At 32.2% G+C, this 22,813-nt stretch overlaps 2 protein-coding genes and 1 long non-coding RNA gene across 6 annotated transcripts in view; all 3 read left to right on the forward strand.

The window, feature by feature from the left end:
• LOC123699868 overlaps positions 1-2,227 on the forward strand; it is a 71,177-nt gene extending 68,950 nt beyond the window's left edge. For all 4 annotated transcript variants that reach the window (XM_045646915.1, XM_045646912.1, XM_045646913.1 and 1 more), the window contains exon 12: positions 669-2,227. In XM_045646915.1, the coding sequence (XP_045502871.1) occupies positions 669-1,277 (609 nt within the window). In that variant the 3' untranslated portion in view covers positions 1,278-2,227. The remainder of the gene's footprint in view (positions 1-668) is intronic.
• Positions 2,228-4,455: 2,228 nt separating this feature from the next.
• The window catches only part of LOC123699853, a 42,377-nt gene continuing 24,019 nt past the window's right edge, over positions 4,456-22,813 (forward strand). Inside the window, exons 1-3 of the mRNA XM_045646897.1 lie at positions 4,456-5,340; positions 8,815-8,880; positions 18,123-18,250. Of these exons, the coding sequence (XP_045502853.1) occupies positions 4,560-5,340; positions 8,815-8,880; positions 18,123-18,250 (975 nt within the window). The 5' untranslated portion in view covers positions 4,456-4,559. The remainder of the gene's footprint in view (positions 5,341-8,814; positions 8,881-18,122; positions 18,251-22,813) is intronic.
• LOC123699854 lies at positions 13,758-14,625 on the forward strand. Its single transcript, XR_006752572.1, has 2 exons — positions 13,758-13,937; positions 14,429-14,625. It is a non-coding gene; the product is annotated as an uncharacterized LOC123699854 (long non-coding RNA).

Below are 22,813 nucleotides of genomic sequence, written 5' to 3' on the forward strand. Positions count from 1 at the left end.
TCACGAACTAGATTATTGGAACTAAAGCAAGAGAATATCACGTGATAAAGAAATAAATGAAAGTAAGAACGTCGCTTACTAAAAGGATGTGGATTCTAGATTTATGAAGGGGAGGGTCTCATAATGATACGGAATAGATAGGATGTCGGCTGATATTCGGATGGGATGAACAAATCTATTCGTACTTTTTGTTGTATTTCAAGCACTATTTTTCGTAATACAATATGTAGATTGCGTTTAAATTAAATTGCAATAAAGTAATACTCCAATAGGCGATATATTTATTGCGATATTAATTATTGTACTGTTTGACATATTTTCTCTTTATAATAGATTGCAGTCCTGACCTTTCTATGTGTGATAAGATATGTTCAATATGTAGTTACAAGTTCAAAGTAAAATGTAATCAATTAATCGCTTCCGCACTTCTACGTAGGTATAGGAATTTACTCGAACTATTTCTTTAGTGAAAATGCACGTTAATGATGAAAAGGTGATGTCACGACGCATTAACGTACAAGGCCTCAGTTAATAAAGCTAATACTCTTTCCTTATGAATAACCCATAATAAATATTGTCATATGATGCACCATTTTACCTACTATATTTGATAGAAATTTCGTAATTGTATAGTATAGCTAACTAACTTAAATACCTCACTTTTATAGGATATGCAGCAACTGCCTACACAACAAGTCACCGGGAAGATGGCGCCGAACTACCAACTCGTGCTGAACTCGCAAAGACTTCTACCGCAGAATCAACTGGACAGAAATATCCCTATACCTGTCATAAACATAATACAAGCCGTTCCAAATAAACAAATGATGTGTGCCAATACACCGCTAGCCAATGTCCCAATTATGCGCTCGAATCCACCAAGTAATCCTATGTCACCGTTGAGTTTAAACATAAGTAGCCCGATGTATTCCCTACCGTCCAGCCCGAATACAAACTACAGCCCCGCAATTAGTCCAGTACAGAAAGATCGCGTGCTCAGCCCCTATTCGACCCCTCAGTCTTTGTCACCCGCGAGCAATTACAGCCAAATGTACAGCCCTGGAAGTAGGCTCATATCACCGACTGGCGTTATGCAGGGCTACGATCCTTACCTAACCAACAAAATGCAAACCAGCCCCGGGTTCCCACTCCAAAGCAACGAAATGTTGTTGGACTCCAACATGGCGCTAACTTCCAATGATTTCTGGCCAGAGCCGGACGTCCTCCAGGGCACGAACGAGCTGTTGACCGCTTTTGATGATGTCAAACTAGGTTAAGCGTTGATTTGTTTGAATGATGAGTGATTTCTTAATATAATGGAAGTGTTGTGGGAGTGCTGAATATACACAGAGTCCGATAAAACTGCTACATGCATTTGTTTCTATTCAAATCTTCACACAAACATTCCGAAAGATTTGGTGCTAGGGATAAGGTGACAGTAAACGATTATTTGAAAGAGAAATCACTCGAATGAATGCAGGGTCTTTATATGTATATTGTAAATTATGCTTCAATTTTATTCCTACTTTTTTCCGATCTATCTTGTAGTTACCGGATGTTTTATAAATATATATTGCACAATAATGCCTGAATATACATACATAGACTTTATATGCAACACAGTTTTTATACTTTTAAAAACTTAGGATTTTAACTTCAACGGTACCTTAAGTACAATAATGAAGTTAAAATTCTAAATGATATCTAAGTATTAACCAAATGTAGTCCAATTGTTCAATATGATTGTTACTTTTTGGAAGCATTTTGATGATCAAATGCGTGAGAATGCTGTAGAGCATATTATATTGGTACTTTATTTAAGATTTTAGTTTAATTATTTTAAGAGTGGGTGAAAGTAAGTGTAAGTGAATTATTATTGATATAATTGAATATATTTTTTTCAAACTATTTGACATCAATGTTGATCATTTTTATAATTTACATTAAAATTTGTTCTTTTTAATCTAATAATAGTATAGGTTTTGATCAAAGTTATAATATACTCAATAGATATTAAGATAGCTGTTTATGCAAGACCTCAGTCAGAATCAATAATAAAAATCATGACAGGGTCTGTGTAACGGCTCGACATTTGTCGTAGTTTATGTTGAAGTATAGTTTTATTTTAGGGGATCATGTGTACCGAAGTACCTATATCTACACGCTCGAATATTTTATACCGTTTTATTTCCCCTGCATACTTTACATAATAAACATTAATTTACATTTCATTATTATTTAGTTAGTTTGTTTACTATAATAAGTACAACACGTGGTTATGAGCAGAATATTACCGTAATAATGCAATTTGTTTTTTTTTTCTCTAAAATCTCTGTAGATTAATTTTTATTAATTAGTTTTAGGATGGGTAATTGATAAAATATCGATGATACAATTATTGGTTACGTAATCTTACAATGTATTCTGTTTCAATGTGTTGCCAACGTTTCATATTATGTTCATAAATTAATATTGTCACTTAAGAACTGTCATTTTTTCGTTAAACTATGGTCAACATAATCAATAAATTACGGTGCCATAGTAATGTATGTTTTGAGTTCTATTTATATTCATCTGTAGGTAAGAGCAATATAATAATATGTATTACATAAATATGTTAATTCAGAATCAAATAAATTGTATAATGTATATAGAAATCAGATTATTTTATATATTTTGAGATTAAATTTGTCATTCAAGAATTGTGTTTTATTTTATAATAAGATCTAGAACAATCCTCATTCCTCTTAGTTCATTTATGATTCATGATTTGACCGCTACCACGATGTGTTTAAAATTCGTAACTTAAGTTATGTAAAAGATGAAATATCTATGCTAATACATATTATAAAGCTAAAGGTTTGTTTGTTTGAACGCGCTTATCTCAGGAATTACTGCTCCGATTTGAAAAATTCTTTCGGTGTTAGCTATATAGCTCATTTATCGAGAAAGGCTATATAATCCTACTAATATTATAAATGCGAAAGTGAGGATGTGTGTGTGTTTGTTACTCTTTCACGCAAATACTACTGTACCGATTACAATGAAATTTGGCACACTTATAGAGGATAACTTGGATTAACACATAGGATAGGTTTTATCCCGGAAATCCCAAGGGAACGAGAACTATGCGGAGCCGCGGGCGGAAAGCTAGTACAATAAGAGCGGAAAAATGCAGTTAAAACCGCGGGGCATAGCTAGTATTCAATAAAACTGACTGTCTTTTACTTAATAATCACATTATATCTAACTCCTTCACGAAACATGTATACTAGGTGCAATATTATGTTTTGATTAAAATTTAACATTCTAAACACGTAGTTACGTTACGACTCAAATCACTCTTATCTTCAACTTCTCGACAAAATGTATCTGTTAAATAATATAAATAAGCTACCTAGCTGAATAAAACTTGTGTTCAGTATTTCTTTCCTAAAATAAAATTAGCCGCAAATAAGTAGTTAAGTACTCTTAATTTTATTTTATAAAAAAATTATTTATCAGTAACGACATCAACCCTTTTGAAATCGCCAAAGCAGCTTCGTGTTCTCATGTTAGACCATGTTTTTTTGAGTTTCTTTATTAGTATCGACAATCGAGTATATTTTTAAATTTTAATACCGATGACATGTTATTAACCGACTTCTTTTCAATATCAAACAATGTAGGTAGATATTATATTAACGCTATTTAATGTTTATATGATTATATGAATGATGTCGTGCCTGTATATAATATTGTGAACCTAATTGTTTTCCTCGAAATAAAATAGCTACTACCTTAATAAAAGGGCTACTACTGTAACACTACCGTTGATAATAAATTAAACATGCCCTTACAGACAATAATTTCAGTAATTGTATAACTATTAGCCTTAAAATTTCACGCTCCTTCTTATGATGGGTATTACTTTTTTATAATTGATGTACCTATGTACACCTTGATGTACACTAAAGGTTATGGTGTATTTGATAATTATTATTCTAATTCTTATTTAGGTGTCGTAGTATTTGTATTCTCTTTGCTCTATGTCGATTTGAGTATGTCCTGGGTATGCCCACGCCCCACGGCACACGGTATGCCGCTACACTGGACATTGGCGAAGGTCCCTCAATAAACAAAGAAGGAAGGATATGACACATTATATTACTAATTACAAACGAAGAGAGTCCTTTCAACGAATATAAAGTTTACTCAAACATTGTATTTCAAGAGCGTTTGTTACAATTTTTATTATAATATATATTGTGTATCCACGCCTTAATAAACATCAAATTATGACACTTGACTAGTGTCATCTCTACCATTATGTCAAACCCAATGTCAAACCAAACTTGAACCAAACTGATGGACGTTAATCCAAATGTCAATGTATTGTCAGTTTTGTCTCGGACTATCTGGATAAATGACGCGAACGTAATAATAGAACGAAATACTAATTAATTCAAAAAAATACGCTCTACTGTTGTCTTCGTAAATATGAAACAAACGTGAACGCCGTGATACAATAATTATTGTATGTTTTAGTGTACTTCAGTCGTTAAAGTTTCTTCGTAACGATGGCTTCTACCCCAAAACAAGTGAACGGCAATGCATCACCGAGCAACGGTCCTTTGGGAAAGCGGAAAAAATCGAAGGGAAGTAAGAGTTCCTATTTATCGAAGTGGCTAGATAAAACAATGAGCCACGTACAAGAATCAACCCTTCCAAGTATGGATGTCTACGATAACGTTCCGCACCGGAATTTAAATTGGCCAATGTGTTCCGCTCAGTTTACCCCGGGTTACGATCCATACAGGTACAATATGTACGGTTCCAACGAACCGGCGTCTTTGCCTTCACTGCCAACTTATTACAATCCAATGTTACACCATTACCCTGAATATAGAGCGATGCAGTGCGAGAACAAAAGCATTCAGGTGCAAAGACCTCGGCTGCGTCGTCGCAGCAAGCATAAAGCTGAGGAAGTGTTGAGTACTCCAGGTGATACAAACCAAACTAATTATATGCAACCAAAGAATTTTACCGATAGTCAAGACTTTGCGAGTCTGCCGCCGATCGTAACGTCGACCGGCGATACAAATTCCAACAGTGATCTGCATTTAAATGATAAGGATGATGGGAGTAATGCGAGGAGATACAGTGATCCTTGTGTCAGAGGATTGCCAGATGTAGCTGACCACAGACCTACTAATGGTGACGTAGAGTCAGATTCTGAATCTAGTTCAGGATTATCCGGTAGCCAAGTGGGCAGTCGCTTGCTATCTTACTTGCTTGATCAAATATCATCATTAAAACTGGTCAATGAAAGGCTAAATAAGGAATTACGGGAAACCAGAGGTGAGTTTTCCAAGAACATATTTATAGTAAGGAAAACATTAATTATAAACATCATTGCATGAATAATTTTCTTTATAAAAACATCTGCAGTTGGAGCTTATTGAGATACATTCAATAATATAAGTACATACTTGTTATTGCATCTGTTATTTAGACTATTGCAGATGTTTACAATGTATTTATGAATCAATTTAGTTCAATATAATATGACATTGTAACAATGACTTAACAAATATATATAGTTAAACTAACTTACTATTGATATCTACTCACTGAAACTGATTTACTTCATTATTGATTACTCAATTTATTCAGAAAATTAAATGAAAGCTTAAGGTTCAATAATTTTGTTCTTTTAAAAATATAACAATATACCAAAAGTTAATAAATTGAATAAGGTATGTTTAAATATCTAATAATAATATAATCATTGTAACAAAGTCCACAATACAGAACTAATATTCTTATTTTCTACAATAATATCATTTTATTATTTAGACTAGCTTACCGCCCGCGGCTTCGCCCGCTTTGTCTTAAACCTAATAAATTATATACTAAAACCTTCATCTTGAATCACTCTATCTATTAAAAAAAACCGTATGAAAATCCGTTGCGTAGTTTTAAAGATTTAAGCATAGAAAGGGACAGAGAAAGCGACATTGTTTTATACTATTTAGTGATATGTTATTGTTTTAAAAAAAATTAAATTATCAATCTTTGTGATTTAAATGAAAGTGTTATTTGAAACAAACTGGTTTTCTCAATTAACTAATATTGTTTATTTAAGCGTGATAGTAAGCATCATGCAATAATGACATAATAAGTGTGTCTCTTTCAAACACTAAGTTATTGTAACTCAAGTAGGTACGGCAAGTGAAGGAATTTTACAGAAAGTTGATAAATCACTCAGTAATTGGCTTATACTTACTTAGCCTAGTTTTATACTATTTGTAATGAGATTAATTTACAACAAGTTTTGTTAATATTAATATTTTAAATAAATATAATAAATTTGTTATAAATGTTTACCTAATTTAAAGTGTTTATTATATAAATGAAGTAAATAATAGTTAGACAAAAAATGTTGTACTTATTGGAAAATAAACTTATGGTTATTAAAAATAATTTTAAAATACTAAATTTTGCATTCAAATAATTAATTTACAATACAAAAACCACAAATGTGTCACTGTGTCATAACCCTTGGTCATACCTCACCTATCTTGTCTATAATCTGCTAGCCAGTCAGTGACAGATTAGAAATATAGATAAAAAACCCTTTAAATTATCTATACCAAAATTAAAAGCTGTTCTAGAGCATAATATACAGAATAATTACACTGGTCTGCAAAAAAAATTTTTTTCGCGCTCCTTCTTATTTTTGCACAAGATTATTATAGAAGTGATACTTCTGAACAGAAATTAAGTTTTAAAAAATTTGTATCACGTCTAGATTTTATGTGGTATAATTTGAAAGAAACCCATTTTTTCTTCTAAGAATACATCGTTATTTTAATAATTAGGTTTAAACATTACAAATAATGTCAAAAAAACTATTAAAAACTATAAGATAATTTAATTACACATTATTTACATTGTTTCAATTAGTAGTTTTCTTTTCTTTTAATATTTTATAAGGAGTTTCGCGACGAATCGATCAAGTAAAATCAGCAAGCTTTGCTGCCAACTTATTATATATATATATATATATATTTTACTATATTTTCAGTTAGCTTTTCCGTATCTCCTCTCAAACTTCTGGTGAAATGTTTATTGGTCACCAGATACTCTTTTTACAGCTTTAGTCTGCTTAATTTCATAATTTAAATCTTAACTAAGCTCCCGCATTTGCAGTCCCTTAGAGACCACACTAAAGACTCGCGCTTTCGATGTTGCGTCGTTTAAAAATCCATAACACCTGATTCAATTTTGCTTCATGGTTGAAATTATATACAAATTTTCATCAATATATCAGAACAATATAAAAATGTTACTAAATTATTAGGATAAAATCATCAACCGTCACCTTAAAACTTTACTTTGAACTGAGCGCAGCGGAGTCATGATGAGAACTACGGAAGCCGATAAATTCCCTACAAATTAGTGTAAAAATAATGTCTTCAGTAGATATCGTTCTAGTTTTATAAATTCAAGTCGTTTTTGTGATGAAAAATATCATAAAGACCGAATAAAATAGCATTATTGCAAGAGAGACTACCAAACAATACAGAATTTTGAGGTATTTAAAAACGACAATAAAAAAAATTTTAGACGTGATCCAAAAAAACTGAAAGCAGATCTAGATTCAGCATGTTAAGATCTCCATGTTTATCATATTTTTATTCAAAGGAGGATTTCTTTGCAGACCAGTGTTATTAAGCAAAACTTAATATATGAACTCATCAAAAATTTTTAACAAATGTTTTAATTATTATACCTATTAATAATCAAGACAATAAACTGTAGTTTCAAATTAAAATTATCCTCTGTGCTGTTCTTTTAAACAAAATGACCAAATTACATATTATTTGTGTATATCATAACATAGTTTACTGCTAAATATGAATCAATTGAGGACAATATACATAATAAATCAAATACCTACATGGATGAGGTAGTCTGCTCCTAAAATATGGATGCATTATTATTCTAAGGTCCATTTGTAATTCAGTCAAGTGTAATATTGACCTTCACACCTACACTCTGATTTAACCATAATTGTATTGTAATAGGATATATGCATAATAGCAGTCACCTACACATTTTTCAAGTCACTTTTGTATTTTGAAAGAATAGAACAAAATTAGATTGAGATGAGACAAAAAAGAATGTGTGCATGTACTAGTGTACACACGTAAGAAGTGAAACTTCTTTATGACCTTATTTTTCAAAAAATAATTTTCTCTAACTATGCAACTTTACAGAAATACGTCGAATCACGCGTAGTAGGGATAAGAAAAAGATGGCGCGTAACGGAAAAATGTCACGCGTAACGAAAAAATGTTACACTAAATTTTTTCCAACCCCGATAAAGAAGTTTCACTTCAAAAAAAATTGTTGCAATTTTTTTTATATATTTCCTTTTGTACTTTTGTACATTATTTTTAAAGATTTACATTCAATTAGGTACCTAATCATAATATTGGGAAAATATAGCAAAAAAATAATTTTGTTCTGTTTAATTCAAGTAACTACACTATAATAACACAGAACTCAAGTATGTTAATGTTAAGTATTACTCATATTCAAGGGTATTTTTGTGTAAACATTACATGGGCTTTTGGTATGTGCCTCTTATGGAAAAAAGGGCAGGTGTCTTACTCCATCTGTCCTACACAAATTTATTAATTTGTGCTTGTTAAATAAAGGATATTTCAATAATCAAGCTATTTGTGGCTAAAAATAGTAAAACAATATAAATGTTAAAGTAAGGAGAAATAAGTCGTAATGTTTATTTGTTTTTCTAAATTTCAGCTGAATTGGAGAGTATACAACACCACAGTTTTTACCCGAAGGGTGCTACAAGTATGGGTGCTGCAGGTAATTATTCTTTTTTTTACTATGTTATTTAATAGCTACACTTGAATATTCATTAGTGTAATTACCTACATAAAGTATTTATTTATCATTCATTACATTTTTTACGACACAAAATTGCAAAGACTTAAAAGAAAAGCTCCCATAGATTTGTAAAAAAAATTCATTTTTTTATTACGTAAAAGTATGAGTTCCTTCTCAATATTTAGTAAGTTTCAGTCATTAACATTTGGCAATTGATCAGGAATGTGGGATGTTAAAGGTCTACCAGAATCTGATGGCATATTTATATTTAAGAAATAAAAGATTTTCATGTGGCAACTTATTTGACAACTATCAAATTGGTTGTCAAATTATTTGTCTTTTTTGCAGTTGATGAATAATTTTTAGGATTTTGTCTAAAAAATCTTCGAAAATGTCGAAAAAGCCGCTGCGATCACAAGCAAGAGGTGTTGTTTATAATGTGTATAGAAAAACATTCGATGAAGAAGGGTCAAACACATCACAATTTTCAATTTTGAACATTTTATTGTTAAATTGGACTTAGCCGTTTTGATACTTTAAATTAAAAATATTATATGTAGGTAACTATAATATTGTTTGTTGATTAGAATATAATTTTATGAAAACTTATTACAGGAGTTTCCAATACGGCTATTCGTCAAGTCCCAGCTGTTCAAGTCAATTTTATAATGTGTGTATCTGTTAATACTTACGAAAATAAAGATTTTATTTTATTTATTTTATTTTATAAAAAATTATAAGCAGTTTTGATCTACATTATCATTATATCGATATTTTCACATGGCATACTGGTAACGAATGTACAAATATAGGTATGTGTAAATAATAATATGTATTACCTGTACAAAAGTAATATGTATAATTGTATATTATACATGTAAGTATGTACCTACATAATATTAAGTGGATATCTCATTATTAAGTACAGTATTGTCCACTTATGTAATGTGACTAATGATATTGAGGACAAAATAAAAAATAAGCAGTATCAAGATCGTTCAGTCCATTTTCCCTAGGGTTGCACACTCAAAATTTTGATTTCCCTAATTGCCATCAGATTCTGGTTTACCTATAGTGACCCCTAATTATTTTCTGCCTCTTATTTTATGTCTAGAAAAAATCTGCTTCTTTTGCAAGATGGACAGCTATGATAATGGGAAAATTTTGTGCAAATAAGTATTTTATTAGCAGTTTTGAGTTTTTGCCACTAAGCCTGTATTCTTCAATTATGACTGGCATTAACATTAATTTAGTCTGGCTATGGTCTATTCAGAATCTGATTTTTTCTCGTACATTATTTAAATTTTGAAGCATCAGTTAAATGTTCTCAGGTTTAGGTCATCTATAAATCTTAGATGAGAAAGTCATTTTTATAAAAATTAGGAAGGAATCAATTGATTTTTTTAGAATATACCACAATTCGTGTTTTGGTCTCCAATTTTTAACAATGGTTCCAAATGAGTCGGGTTAATTAAAGATTTCAATTCATCATGTTTTTATTAGAAGTTATCTTATATGGAATAAATTTGTAACATTTATGCTCAGCAGTTATGCATATAATATACTTACTTATCAAATTATTTTTGTTCATTCGGTAATTTCTTACTTTTCTTCTTTACCACCGCACCCTTGACAAAACGCCCTTGGTAAATAGTAAATACGCCTTCGTCAATATCTCTGTGTCAAGCCTTTCCTTATCTCCAGACGCATTTAAATATTTGCCGTTTTGTAGAATTACTACATTATATTGATCGCTGCTTTAGCAATACGGCCACTTGACCTAATATAATCTCTCATCTTTCATTGCACTATCAATGCTTTAAATAAATTATTATTATTATGTTGTGACTTGTGTGCAAATAACTGTATTACAGTACAGTAAATCGCTTTTAAAATCCGTTATAATAAGTCTTCAATTTGTAAATGTATAATTGAATGTATAACACAAGAAAATACTATGTAAATTGTACAATACTTCTTCGAGTACAAATTGCTAACGCATCATTATAAAGTCTATAAATATTTTTGTACCAACCAGTGCCTGATATCGGATTAAAAAGTTTTAAATCTCGGTCTATGTATCCACGTCAATAATATCATTAATGGCAACCGCTGAATCTAGGCACGGCTGACATTAGCGTGTTTTGTGTGACCTAACCTGATAACCCTAAATATATGGATAACGAATTGAATACATAAAGAAAATCACATTATTGTTTTCTAGAACTCTATAGTAGGTTAAGAATGGTGGAATTCTAATGAGCATACCTATTAGTGGTTATTTTGCTTCAATTGTTATAGAGTAGCCCGAGCTGCCCGGGATAAAATATAGGCTATGTGTAATGTGACTGAAAAATTAAGTTTTCTGCTGGTGAAAGAATTTTAGAAATCGATTCAGTAGTTTTTTGTGAAAACATTACAAACTTACATACAAAAACACAAATGTTTCTCTTGGTTTGTTGGACCGCGTAATATTGTTGTGTTGGCACATAGATTGCGTTCCGGACACATGCCATTATACTCTGTCCATTATATTATTTGCTTTTTGACAGCTCACAACTATGAAATTTTGTATTTATTATGTAAAAATGTCATACAATAAAATACTGTTCTTTATGGACAGGTACCGCCCACTTAGAGATGTGCTTCACAGAACGATTCAATATTATTGTGCCACAGATTATAAATAATCGAAATGTGAATATATCCGATAAAAAATTCTTCTACTAAGTTAATGTTATTTAAACATAAAAACAACCAAATTGTAAGATAGAAACCAAATAAAATATTAATATAATATAAAGTTTTACTTTTTTTTTAGTTTGAAAAACAAATAAAACAACGAGAGTAGTTTAATCTATTTTATTAGCCTAAGTCGTCAGAATTACAATCTTCACTGGATTCGTCCGATGAGGAGTCTTCAGTAATATGTAGGATAAGGTCTTGTGTGCATATATTGTCGAATGCAATATCACGGTCCCAATCAGATAATATGATACGTTTAGTTCTCTCCACCACTCTTGCCCAGTTCTCGGCCGTCACGTGGGTGCAAGCGTCTTTTAGTAATGCCAACATTTTATTCGCTGTGAATGGCGGGCTCGTATTGCTTCTCGCAGCATGCCCTTTTACTTGAGCCCAGATGAGCTCTATAGCGTTGTATTGGCAGTGATAAGGAGGAATTCTAAGGACGATATGGCCATATTCTGCTGCCATTTCATCTATTACATAGCGTTTAGGTTTTTTTTTTGTTTTTAATATTTGTAATAATTCTATTTTTAACATAGAATCGTCCACATTTTCTCCATTATCGCGAAGCCAATTAATAATTTCATGTTTTTTATTAGCTTGTGTTGGCATTTTATCAATTTGGCGAGAGTGGTAAGGTGCGTTATCAATTAAAATTGTAGATGGTTCTTCCAATGATAGGAGCATGTTTTTGAACCACTCTTCATAGACCTCTGCATTCATTTCTTCGTGGTAATCGCCTGATTTCTTAGATTTGAATGCCAGCAGTGCATTTCGTACAAAACCTTTTGCCGTACCAGCGTGACATATGATGAGGCGTTCACCTTTTCCCATTGGTACTGCGGAGGTTGATGCAGCAGTACCGTCAGTCCAGGAACGGGATATTGTGTGGTTAGCGTTGAGCCATGTTTCATCTGTAAAAACAATATTTGTCCAATCTTGTATTCTTTTTGCCTTTCTTAAAAAGTCACATCGTGACAAAGCAACATCAGTTCGTTCCATTAACACTTTTCTTTTATCAGATTTTTTAAATGAAAAGCCAATTGTTTTTAAAACTTTGGCCAATGAAGATTTTTGACCATGAAATAAACCACTTCTTTGCAAGGAAACAATAAGTTTTCTTAAAGTTGGAATTTCTTTTTTTAAATAGTAGTCATATACATGACGACGAATGGCATCAGCGTCAAAATCATCAACACCTGTCACCTTACGAGGCCGACGCTTTCTTTTTGGTGTAGAAGGTTTGTTTCTTTCCAAGCCGCTCCTACCGTAGGCATCATTCGTAATTTTAGTCACAGTTGGTAGACTGATACCCAATGCAACCGAAACACGGTTTCGCACTTGCGAGAAAGGTATGAGAGGACCGCCATTTTGATTTTCTTTCTCAAAGAAATCACAAAGTTTTAGCACTAACTGTCTGGATTGTCCTTTCAAAACTTGTCCTTTCGGCATTTTCAAGATCAATGGATCTAAACACTCACAAAAGATGCACCGAGGAATAAAACTACTCAACTCAAGGCGACTAACAAATGCGAGAGAACACTCAGCGAACATAAATGCGTGTGACTGGCACGGGCGTTTTGCTGCGAGTGACGGATGACGTCAAAATTGTGGCCGGTGGATGGTCGGTTGATGTTACCAGTATACATATAGGTAATATAATGTCAAACCGTTTGGAGATTTTAGCAATTAAAATATATGTATTTATATTAATAAATGATATATAAAATAACATATAAACAAAACAAAAATGCAACATAAAATGTATCTTTATAATATGTACTTATTATTACATTTACGTAATAATTTAATTAATTTAATTTATTTATTCGATTAATGATTATGTTAAAAATTCATAATCGGAATGATATCACAATCGAGAATCTTTTGAACATCACTAAAGCTATAAACCGTCGAGCTGTCAAAAAGCAATTCTTATAGTGGACAGAGTATAGGAGCTTTTGCACACATGATGGGTAAAATAGAGTCTCCTTTGTGTAATATTTGTGGAAAGACCGAGGACGTGCATCATGTGCTTGTGGAGTGTGTCCGGAACGAGCAATGATATTATATAAAGAAACAAGAGGTAGATACGTTACCAACACACCAAAACGTAAACCGTGAATTGGTCCTAATTGGGACCAGTGGAATCAGTCAGATTGTGACTTGTGACAGCGAACGTACATGCTGATATAAACGTTAAAATTATCATTAATGCCTTCTTGTGTGTTCAGAAAGTGCACAAATTACGATAGTAAAATAAAGAAAGATAGAGGAATATCATATCACAGGTAAATGTATTAAAATATTATAATTTTAGAGCAAAAATAACAATTTGCAATTATTAATGAATGACACTTGCTTGACACTTGTATTGAAATAATGAAAGGGATAAAACATTGCTTCAATCACTAGTGTGACAAAGCTAGCGCACACTGTGTTCAAAGATTATCATGTAGATACGATTATTGAAAATAGAACGGCTATTTTATTAATTTCGATTTGGGTAAATACTTGATTATTTTTATATTTAAATCCACACAGTGCATGTAATTAGCAAATATATCTATTTATTATATACAATGAAATCGTGATGGCAAAAATGTTTGTTTGCAAAAATGATGTTGAATATACGTATACATTAAAGAAAAGATTATCGCTACTGACGAAAAATGCTATTTGCTTTTCTGTAAATAGCTATTGAACATACATTTTATTTGTGTTTTAGATAAAAAAGGCTTATACTTCATCCTTTCTTTTATTTCATACTTTTTTCATCTAGGCACCACTATTATTATATCCTACAAGTTGGAGTGATGACCTTGTACGGGTTCCGGGAACTGCCTTGAAACGAATAGCGTAAGATCGGTCCGTATGGAGTTCTATAAGGAGGACTATGCTCAGCAGTGGGTGTTTATCGGGTGAAATGATGATGACCGAAAACGAACACCACAGCTAGTAATAAATGCTTAATACAGTTATATCTCCAAAAAAGTTTTTTTCATTTTAATACAACTTCATAATAATAATTAAATAGTAAATGAAATTGTCACATTTGTTTACGTGTGCAGGAAACGTAACATCTATAACATTGAACCTTCTGTGTCGTTAGTCTATGCCAATTGCCATGGCAACTATTTGTTTATTTATATTTAATTGGTGAATTCTTGTGACTTTTGCTTACACCTGCGCGGAAGTGACAAACTATCTTTGTCTTTTTTGTTTATATCATTTTATTAGAGCCATCTCTCTTATACAGTCTGTCAATGTAATAAATTAAGTAAAATGAAACTTGTATTTGTGTGTGCCTGACACTGCATAGGAAGCATTTTTTTTGGATATCTTGTGAGTATATAACGTATCTATACATAAAATATCATTGGGAACGAGACGAAACGTGTGGAAGTCTTGCAAAAGTTAGATGCTTCGCGGGCCAATATGGGAATTTTCTGTAGTTCTTTATCCAACCCTTCCTCGGAGGAGGCAGGGTTGGTGTATGGCATGGTGGGAGATTTTCTTGCCACTTATAGCGCTGGCTCCTAGGCGTTCTGATTGTTTTATTTAGAAATGTTAATTATTATGTGTTTAGTTTGTAAGCTGATTGTTGCAATGGGGCTGCCATGAACATTCGTTCAAAAGCCCAGAAATAAATAATTGAAAAAAAAATGTTTCTTCTTTAATTAATTATTATTAGATACCTACCACTACTTGTATTAAAAGGTGCAATTTTCGATTGATTGCTTCATTCGATTACTTTTTATAAAATTGTATCCGTTCTTTTTCCTGTAAGCGAAATATAATTACATTGCCCGCCGAATTAGATTCCGTTTGATTATCGCCGATAACTTTAATATCTATTTACCGTTAAAAAATTGTCATCAAACTGAAAACGGTACCAACTCACGGCCAGTTATGGCTTTCATAATCTCTGTGCTTATATTTATGTAAAGTTGGCATTACCGTTAATACTTCTTAGTTCATACCACGATCATGGCGGTCTCAATTGATCGCATAATTAGTACTTTCATTTGCATCTTATCATCTCACAGTTGTTGCGTGTGAATGACTGAATATTTACGTATAATGTTGGTAATTAGGCTTTTTACTGAATACATAATATGTATTGGCTGCGATTCAGGTTGCATATGCATTGATTGTTTTTTATCATTGTTTAGTTAAGTATATTGTCAGTGGTGAAATTAAAGCAGGTTCTAGTGGTTCTCTAATGAGGTCACATGTTCAATATCTATACAACATGTGACCTCATTATTATCTAAGTTAATTATAATCGCGAAAGTTTGTGTTGATGAATTGATTTTTCATCTGGATTAAATTTAAAACAGATATAGATCAAAGATAGATAATGGTATATAATGTTTTGGTAAGTACCTATATAAATTAAAGGTTGATCATGTATATAGTTTATACTTTATAGAGTTGTCTATTTTAAATGCCCCTATTGCTACTCGAATCCGAACTTCTAGATTTTATTTATACCTATTCAGATTTTTAGCATCTTCGTATATATAGTAGTTTAAACAGTATGGATTATTTCAGATTCTATAAGATAGTCTATTATGCTCTATTCTAAAAGGGCAACGTCACTCACTGATTATAAAAGTGAGTCGATAGGGAACGGGAGTGCCGACCCCCTAAAGCATTTTTCATTGTGTTCGACTTCCTGCAGTTATTTTCTTCCATAGGTAACACAAAATTGATTGCTGTAAAAGCGTAGCAAAATTAAGAAAGTTGTCAAATAACTGAAGCGTTAATTTTTATTTGTTATTAAATATTGATTTAATATATTTGATTTATAGGCAAGAACTATTCGTGCAATAGAATACTAACGGTTTCACGTAGGTAGTTAGGTATCATAAATGGGCTGAATTCGTTCAAGTTGATAGTTGACTTGCAAATAGCTTGTCACAATGATATTCAGTTTAGAGACCTTATTACTTGATTATTGCGTTTTTTATAAGTACCTACCTAGATATATTATGGTGTTTTAGAAAATTCTCAGGTATTAACTGTGAATTGCTTCTTTTTTTGGCATAAAATTATAATGCTGAAAAGCCATGAGTGGAAAATTATATACTTTTTATCTCATCTAGCAAAAAATATTTCGTTATTCTTTTTCGTGTCTTTTAAATAAGTACTTTATTATATTTATACTATGATTATACCTATTGCCGTTTCAGTAAAAGTAATTATTGTAGTGAATGCAATAAATTTAAAAAATAGAAGGAAGTGTAGTTTCACAAGTTATTAGTGTAAATTGGTCAAACATAACAAAATCACCGAGTTCCTTATGCAATTTAGTTATTGAAACTTTATAGCTTCATTTTATCATTATTCCATTGACTGTGGTTAAAGTAACGGCTTATCCAGAAAGCAAATACATATGAGTCATAAATAGGTACATCAAGATAGTTAGGAGGCGATATTGTATCGTATCAGTATGACTGAAAACATACGTATACGTATTATGCGACTGAATATTTATCACACATTATCGTAATACTGAAATTATTGTAATGCGCTAGGTATTTTAGAAAATACACTCAAAAAAAAAAAATAAAGCACAGCTCTGTAGACATCGATCAATTTTTTTTCTGAAATTCTTACTGAATCATCTAAGTATTCCCAAATTATGCTTGATGCTATGTTATTCCAATTAAAACCTAATATTATATAAAGCGTATTCTTACGTACTTTTCGTATTTGTTAGAAATGCTTCCTTTGGCTCGCATAATTTTTTGAAACTACGTAGGTAATATGAATAAAGATAATAGTATCGTGATATGATGCAGAAATAAGATCTTCATTGACTTTCGTTTACATACGAAAAAATACTCTTTATAAGTACTTCGCGCTTCTACTTTACCGGTTCTTATCAGTTTCTTATTGTTATTTACGACCAAATTCTAATAAGCGTTATCCATAGGAGTCACTTTCTTTCCTTATATTTCCTTATCATCAGTTTTTGCTTTTGCATAGCTGTTCTTCACATATGCAGGAAGTTTTACGCAAGCCACTTTCTCAATGCCTCATAATTTCCCTGAGCAATAGTAGGCAAGGTAAACACGTCGTGTAAGGATGCTTCTGATTGCATATAATAGACTGACATTGTACAATATCAAAAAGTAGGTTAAGGGGATTAGTACCGATCGAAAAATAGATCACCACCCATTTTATTATCATACTTACAATCTTTTCAGTACTAAACCATCAATCCTATAATCTTACTCATAAAAGAATAGACATTACTTCTTTAATCTTCACAAACATTGAACGATTATAGGTATTAGGTAAAAAAACAACAATCTTCTGTAGGAATTATAGAACGGATCTTCGTATGACCAAATTTGGCAGGAATTGAGCTCATTTTCTATCTAAATCTTCTACGATCCAGATTCTTTGCCGTCTTTTTTTCCCATCTCATAGAACTTTCTGTATTCAAATGTATTTTTCCACAGGTGTGCACGGAGGGCAGTATTCTCCAGGGTACCTCACAGAGTTGGTGCGGGAGATCAGAGACGCGACCAGGGTACGGGAGGAAGCTATGTTCGCGCGTCTCCGCTCACTTGTGCTAGAAAGGAGTGATGTAAGTCAAATTTAAATCAACTTGGAGGAATGTAATGGGCTCTCTTCACAATGGGCAGCGCTGGGTCAGCAAAGACAATCAGGATAGTTTAGAGAGCCTATACATATAGGATAATATGTTTGGCCAACACTGCCCATTGTGCTCATTAGAATGATTGGATTTTATTTCATATGCATTCGTTGCGGAAGTATTATTAATTTACATATTATAAATAGTGTTAATTGAAGTGAAATGCTCTTATTGAAATTCGCGAAAGATTAAATAACCAAATACCTACATACTGTGGCCTTCCGCCTTGGCAAGAAGGTTATGATTGTGTCGTTGCTATGTAATTAATTCTAATTAGAATTAAAATATGTAGGTATTATGTAAAATTTAAAAGTGTCGCCCAGTTTTAAAATGCGTCCACCATTTATTTTATCTACTCTTTGAAATTCATACACTAGAAACATTATCATGGACAAAATTGCATTTAACGATTAAATATTTCACAAATCTACTTTCCTTGAAAACGATTTATGTTATTTTACAGTTGTCATAATTTCATTGTACCTTAACCTTGGCATTTATCATATAACTAGCTTTCCGCCCACGGTGTTCTCGCCTGCATTTCAGGTTTTCGCTCCATCGATATTTGTATTATTAACTCAATCCTTCTCGAAGGTTCCAGCTATCCATGTATTAAAATACAACTAAATCAATTTGCGGTTCAGATATTATTAAGACAAACACGTGCATAGTCACTTTCGCACTTACGATATTGGTATCGATTTCATTTTGATATCATTAACAATACACAATTGTAATTTCAGACCAGTGTGTTTATATTTGGTGTTTTTGTGAACGCCAATCGAAAGCCCGAAGGCTAATGCAGTAATCCGATATTCCCGAATTTGAAAGGAAGTAATACGATGATGATGCAAATGTTCGTTAATGAAATATGAATAACTAGATTTCCGCCCGCGGCTTCGTTCTCGTTCCTGTGGAATTTCCGTGACAAAGTAGCCTGTCTTATTCTTTAGCTACCTACAAACCAAATTTCATTATAATCGGTTCAATAGTTTTTACGTGAAAGAATAACAAACATCCATCCATCCTCACAAACTTTCGAATTTATAATATTTGTAGGATGAATTGAACTAACAGATCGACGTGGACGAGTAGGTATGCATGGTTAATTGGTTTCTTCATTAGAAAGATCGACCTTGTGTGTACCTTTTTAGGGTATGTAGGACATCTTTACAAGTCTTAATATTAATTATAGTATAGCTTTGTATTGATAAGTTCGTACGTATTGGGTTGTAGTCTTGTAAGTATTTAAGTGTTCCGGCAAAGAAACATAGGTACATATTATCGCTGTTTTGGCAGATGGCAATATCGATTCAACCAACGTTTGTTTTATTGCAAAAAGAGAGGATCTAATTTGGACCAAGACTGCTTTACTAAAAATCAATCTCATTTTTATAATATTGCTACTTTAAATGAGAAATGAAGTGAAAGAATATTCAGTGAATGCCATCGATTCATCTTTTTTTGGCGAATTATATTTGCCTCAAGAAATCGCTTTCAGTTTTCCCAATTTGTTCCGAGCAAATCGTGTATTATTCTTTTGTTGCAAATCACTTCGATTTAGCTCAAACATCTACCATAAAAATCTACCATATTAAAAATCTACCAATTTGCCAATTGCCATACTTACTCTGAATGCATTGTTTTGTCAATGACGCATTTGTAAAAGTTATTCTTTCGTTCGTGGACTTTGGCGGTGGTCCAAGATATGCCATACTTTGTTTTAGTCTCAAACGAGCAATGAGGAAGAGTGTAGGTATCTAGAACGGAGCTAATCACCTTACTCGCTAAATGCATTACGTCTGCACAGGTGACAATCTTATAATGTTACCTGTACCTACTTACGGCTGTACTGGAATTGGCGCGAAGTGCCGCGCTAGATTAGCTGATCTTTATTAGTTTTTTATACTTAAACTAGCTGTTGCCCGCGACTTCGTTCGCGATTAGGTCGTTTTTCGTCATTCGTCGTTTAAAAAAAATACGTGACACTTTATTTTAAAATTTTCTTAATTATTGTCTCTTATAAAATTTAAAATTGAACACTCTGATAAGAAAATCTTAAAATCTGAAGAAAACATGAATGTGGTTTAAATTCTACATTACTTAGTATCAAATAATAATCTAAATTAAATGTAGATTAACAGTTTGAGCACACCATTATAGAATATGTACCTAAGTATTAAATTACGTTAGTTTACATAGTAACTTTACTAAAAACACGATGACTATCTTTCGCGCTCGATACCACAAACTAAGCATGTTTGTGGTACGTGGCCCGCGTCACTTGACCCCCCGCGAGTTCCCCTCCGTTGCTATGCGAAAATACATTCGTCGCCCTACTGTAGGAAAAATTGTAATACTGTGGCCTGGGCGTTATAACACGTCCAGGGAGTTCCTGAGTGCCGATATCACCATCTTGAGGAAAAGCTTCTAATGTCGATTTAAAACTGCATACATACGAATTAACCTGTTCTAAAATTGTGAAATGAGTTCAGTTTTAAATTTGAGAAATATTGATTTCTTGTATTCCACTATTCGTTGTAGTCGAATACAAAATATATTTAAACAAACTTAGCTTGGCCTTCAGGCAAAAGGGATCCTATCAAATGGTAAACTTGACCTTGTATCTTAAAAGTAAGCATGAACGGATCTTCTGATAATTAATTAATTATTGAGCACCAAAGGATCATTTGAAACGCACTACTATAAGAGCGAATATTGTCTAATAACAGTTTACATTGCACCACAGAATACATAATAGTAGCTAAACGCTAATTGCACAGTATGTTCCTCTAGTAGTGATTTTGTGAAAGGTTCCGGTGTATCTTCAAACGAAAGCCCACTCGCCTTACTACACTTTAAAGCATTACAAAAAGAACATACTACGTTAATATCGCCTATACAGAAAATGATCTGTAATCAGACCGGGTTTGGTTGTCTCACGGGTTGGATGTCACAGCGGTCTTAATACAAAACTGAACTAACGAATAAGTCTGTTGACCAGCGTGGCTAGAGCGATACAGTGACAACGCTGTCCCCACTTCGCGTCAGACCGCCCCGATCTGCCGTGAGGGCCTCACACGTGTTTATTGTTTTCGCACAGATTTTTTATGATATTATGAGGACCGAATATGCTCCTCATAACATCACTTTTTGTGAACGAAACGACAGCGCGGTTTAATTCAATGCCAACACCATCAGAAAAAAGGATTATTTTTAATTGTGAAAAAATGTATTATGATTTACACTACATATTAACACTCTTTTAACATTTAACATAAAATATAAGTCTGTGAGTGTGTAAAAATAAATCCAGCTAATTACATATTAAACTTATGTTTATAATTTGGTATACGACATGAAAATATATTAATTGTCAAGCAATAATAATACAGATAAATACTGAACATAAGTATAATAGATATTAAGTAGTATTAGTTAAAATATACTTTGACTACTTTGACTGTTAGTTAAAGTTTATTTTTACTAACAACATGTAAATGAAGAAGAAATAATAATTACCAACGAACTAACCTTTTCTATAATACTTAACACGGCACATTTTTCAAATTATCTTGCTCAACTCTACTAAAAAATTTGAGGGTTTTGTTGGAACTTTAATATGTAAAAACTATGATATATCTAAACTACGATACAACTTGCATGCGGAAATGCTCATTACAATTGTGAATCTAAAGAATAACTAACAGCATACTGTTCAATTTTATTGAGCTGATGAATATCTTTTGCCTGGAACTTGGAAGAAATCACCGTCGCCTAACAAATATAATGTGTTTTCTTATAAAACCGTTACATAATTTATTTTATCTACTTAAATAATGAAAATGATATATTTATAAAATATAAAACATATTATGTAAAATGATTAAAAATAAATAAATGAAGCAACTACGATTCAAAGAAAACAACTTTTTCAGTGTGAAAATGCTCTAAGCAATCCTGGATGATGAACTGTATATCATGTACCTACTCTGATCCCAGTACGGTCGGTACGTCGATAGCCATAACGATAAATATTATAATCAGATAACCGCAAAGTCAAAATAAAAACATTACTTGTAAAGTTGTGAGTGCAAAATTTACGTTTCATTTGGCAATAAAAATTTTTTCGGTACTAAAACGTAGTAGTTTGATATTATGTGGTTGGCTGCCCCTCCTCTCCTTCCTGAAAAATATCCTCCAAAATTTCCCGAGATACTTCCAATGATTGAACCATTGGACGTTGGACATTAACTTCAGTCAAAAATTGACGAAGCGGATGATTACTAATTTCCACTTAATCCTCGCTGCTACTGTCTTTAACATCAAATCATCAATTTTCAAGTGGTGTAGTAAAAATATCAGCAGAAATCGTCTTCCAAAGGCGATATAATTTTATTAGCATTGAATCTGTAAATAAAAAAATCAAAAGTTAACTGTAAATCTATAAAAAAAGCTACTTACAAATAAAATTTTTTCAAAAACTTCTGTTCC

Source organism: Colias croceus, chromosome 18 (genome assembly GCF_905220415.1).
Source record: "Colias croceus chromosome 18, ilColCroc2.1".
Classification (NCBI taxonomy): Eukaryota; Metazoa; Arthropoda; class Insecta; order Lepidoptera; family Pieridae; genus Colias; species Colias croceus.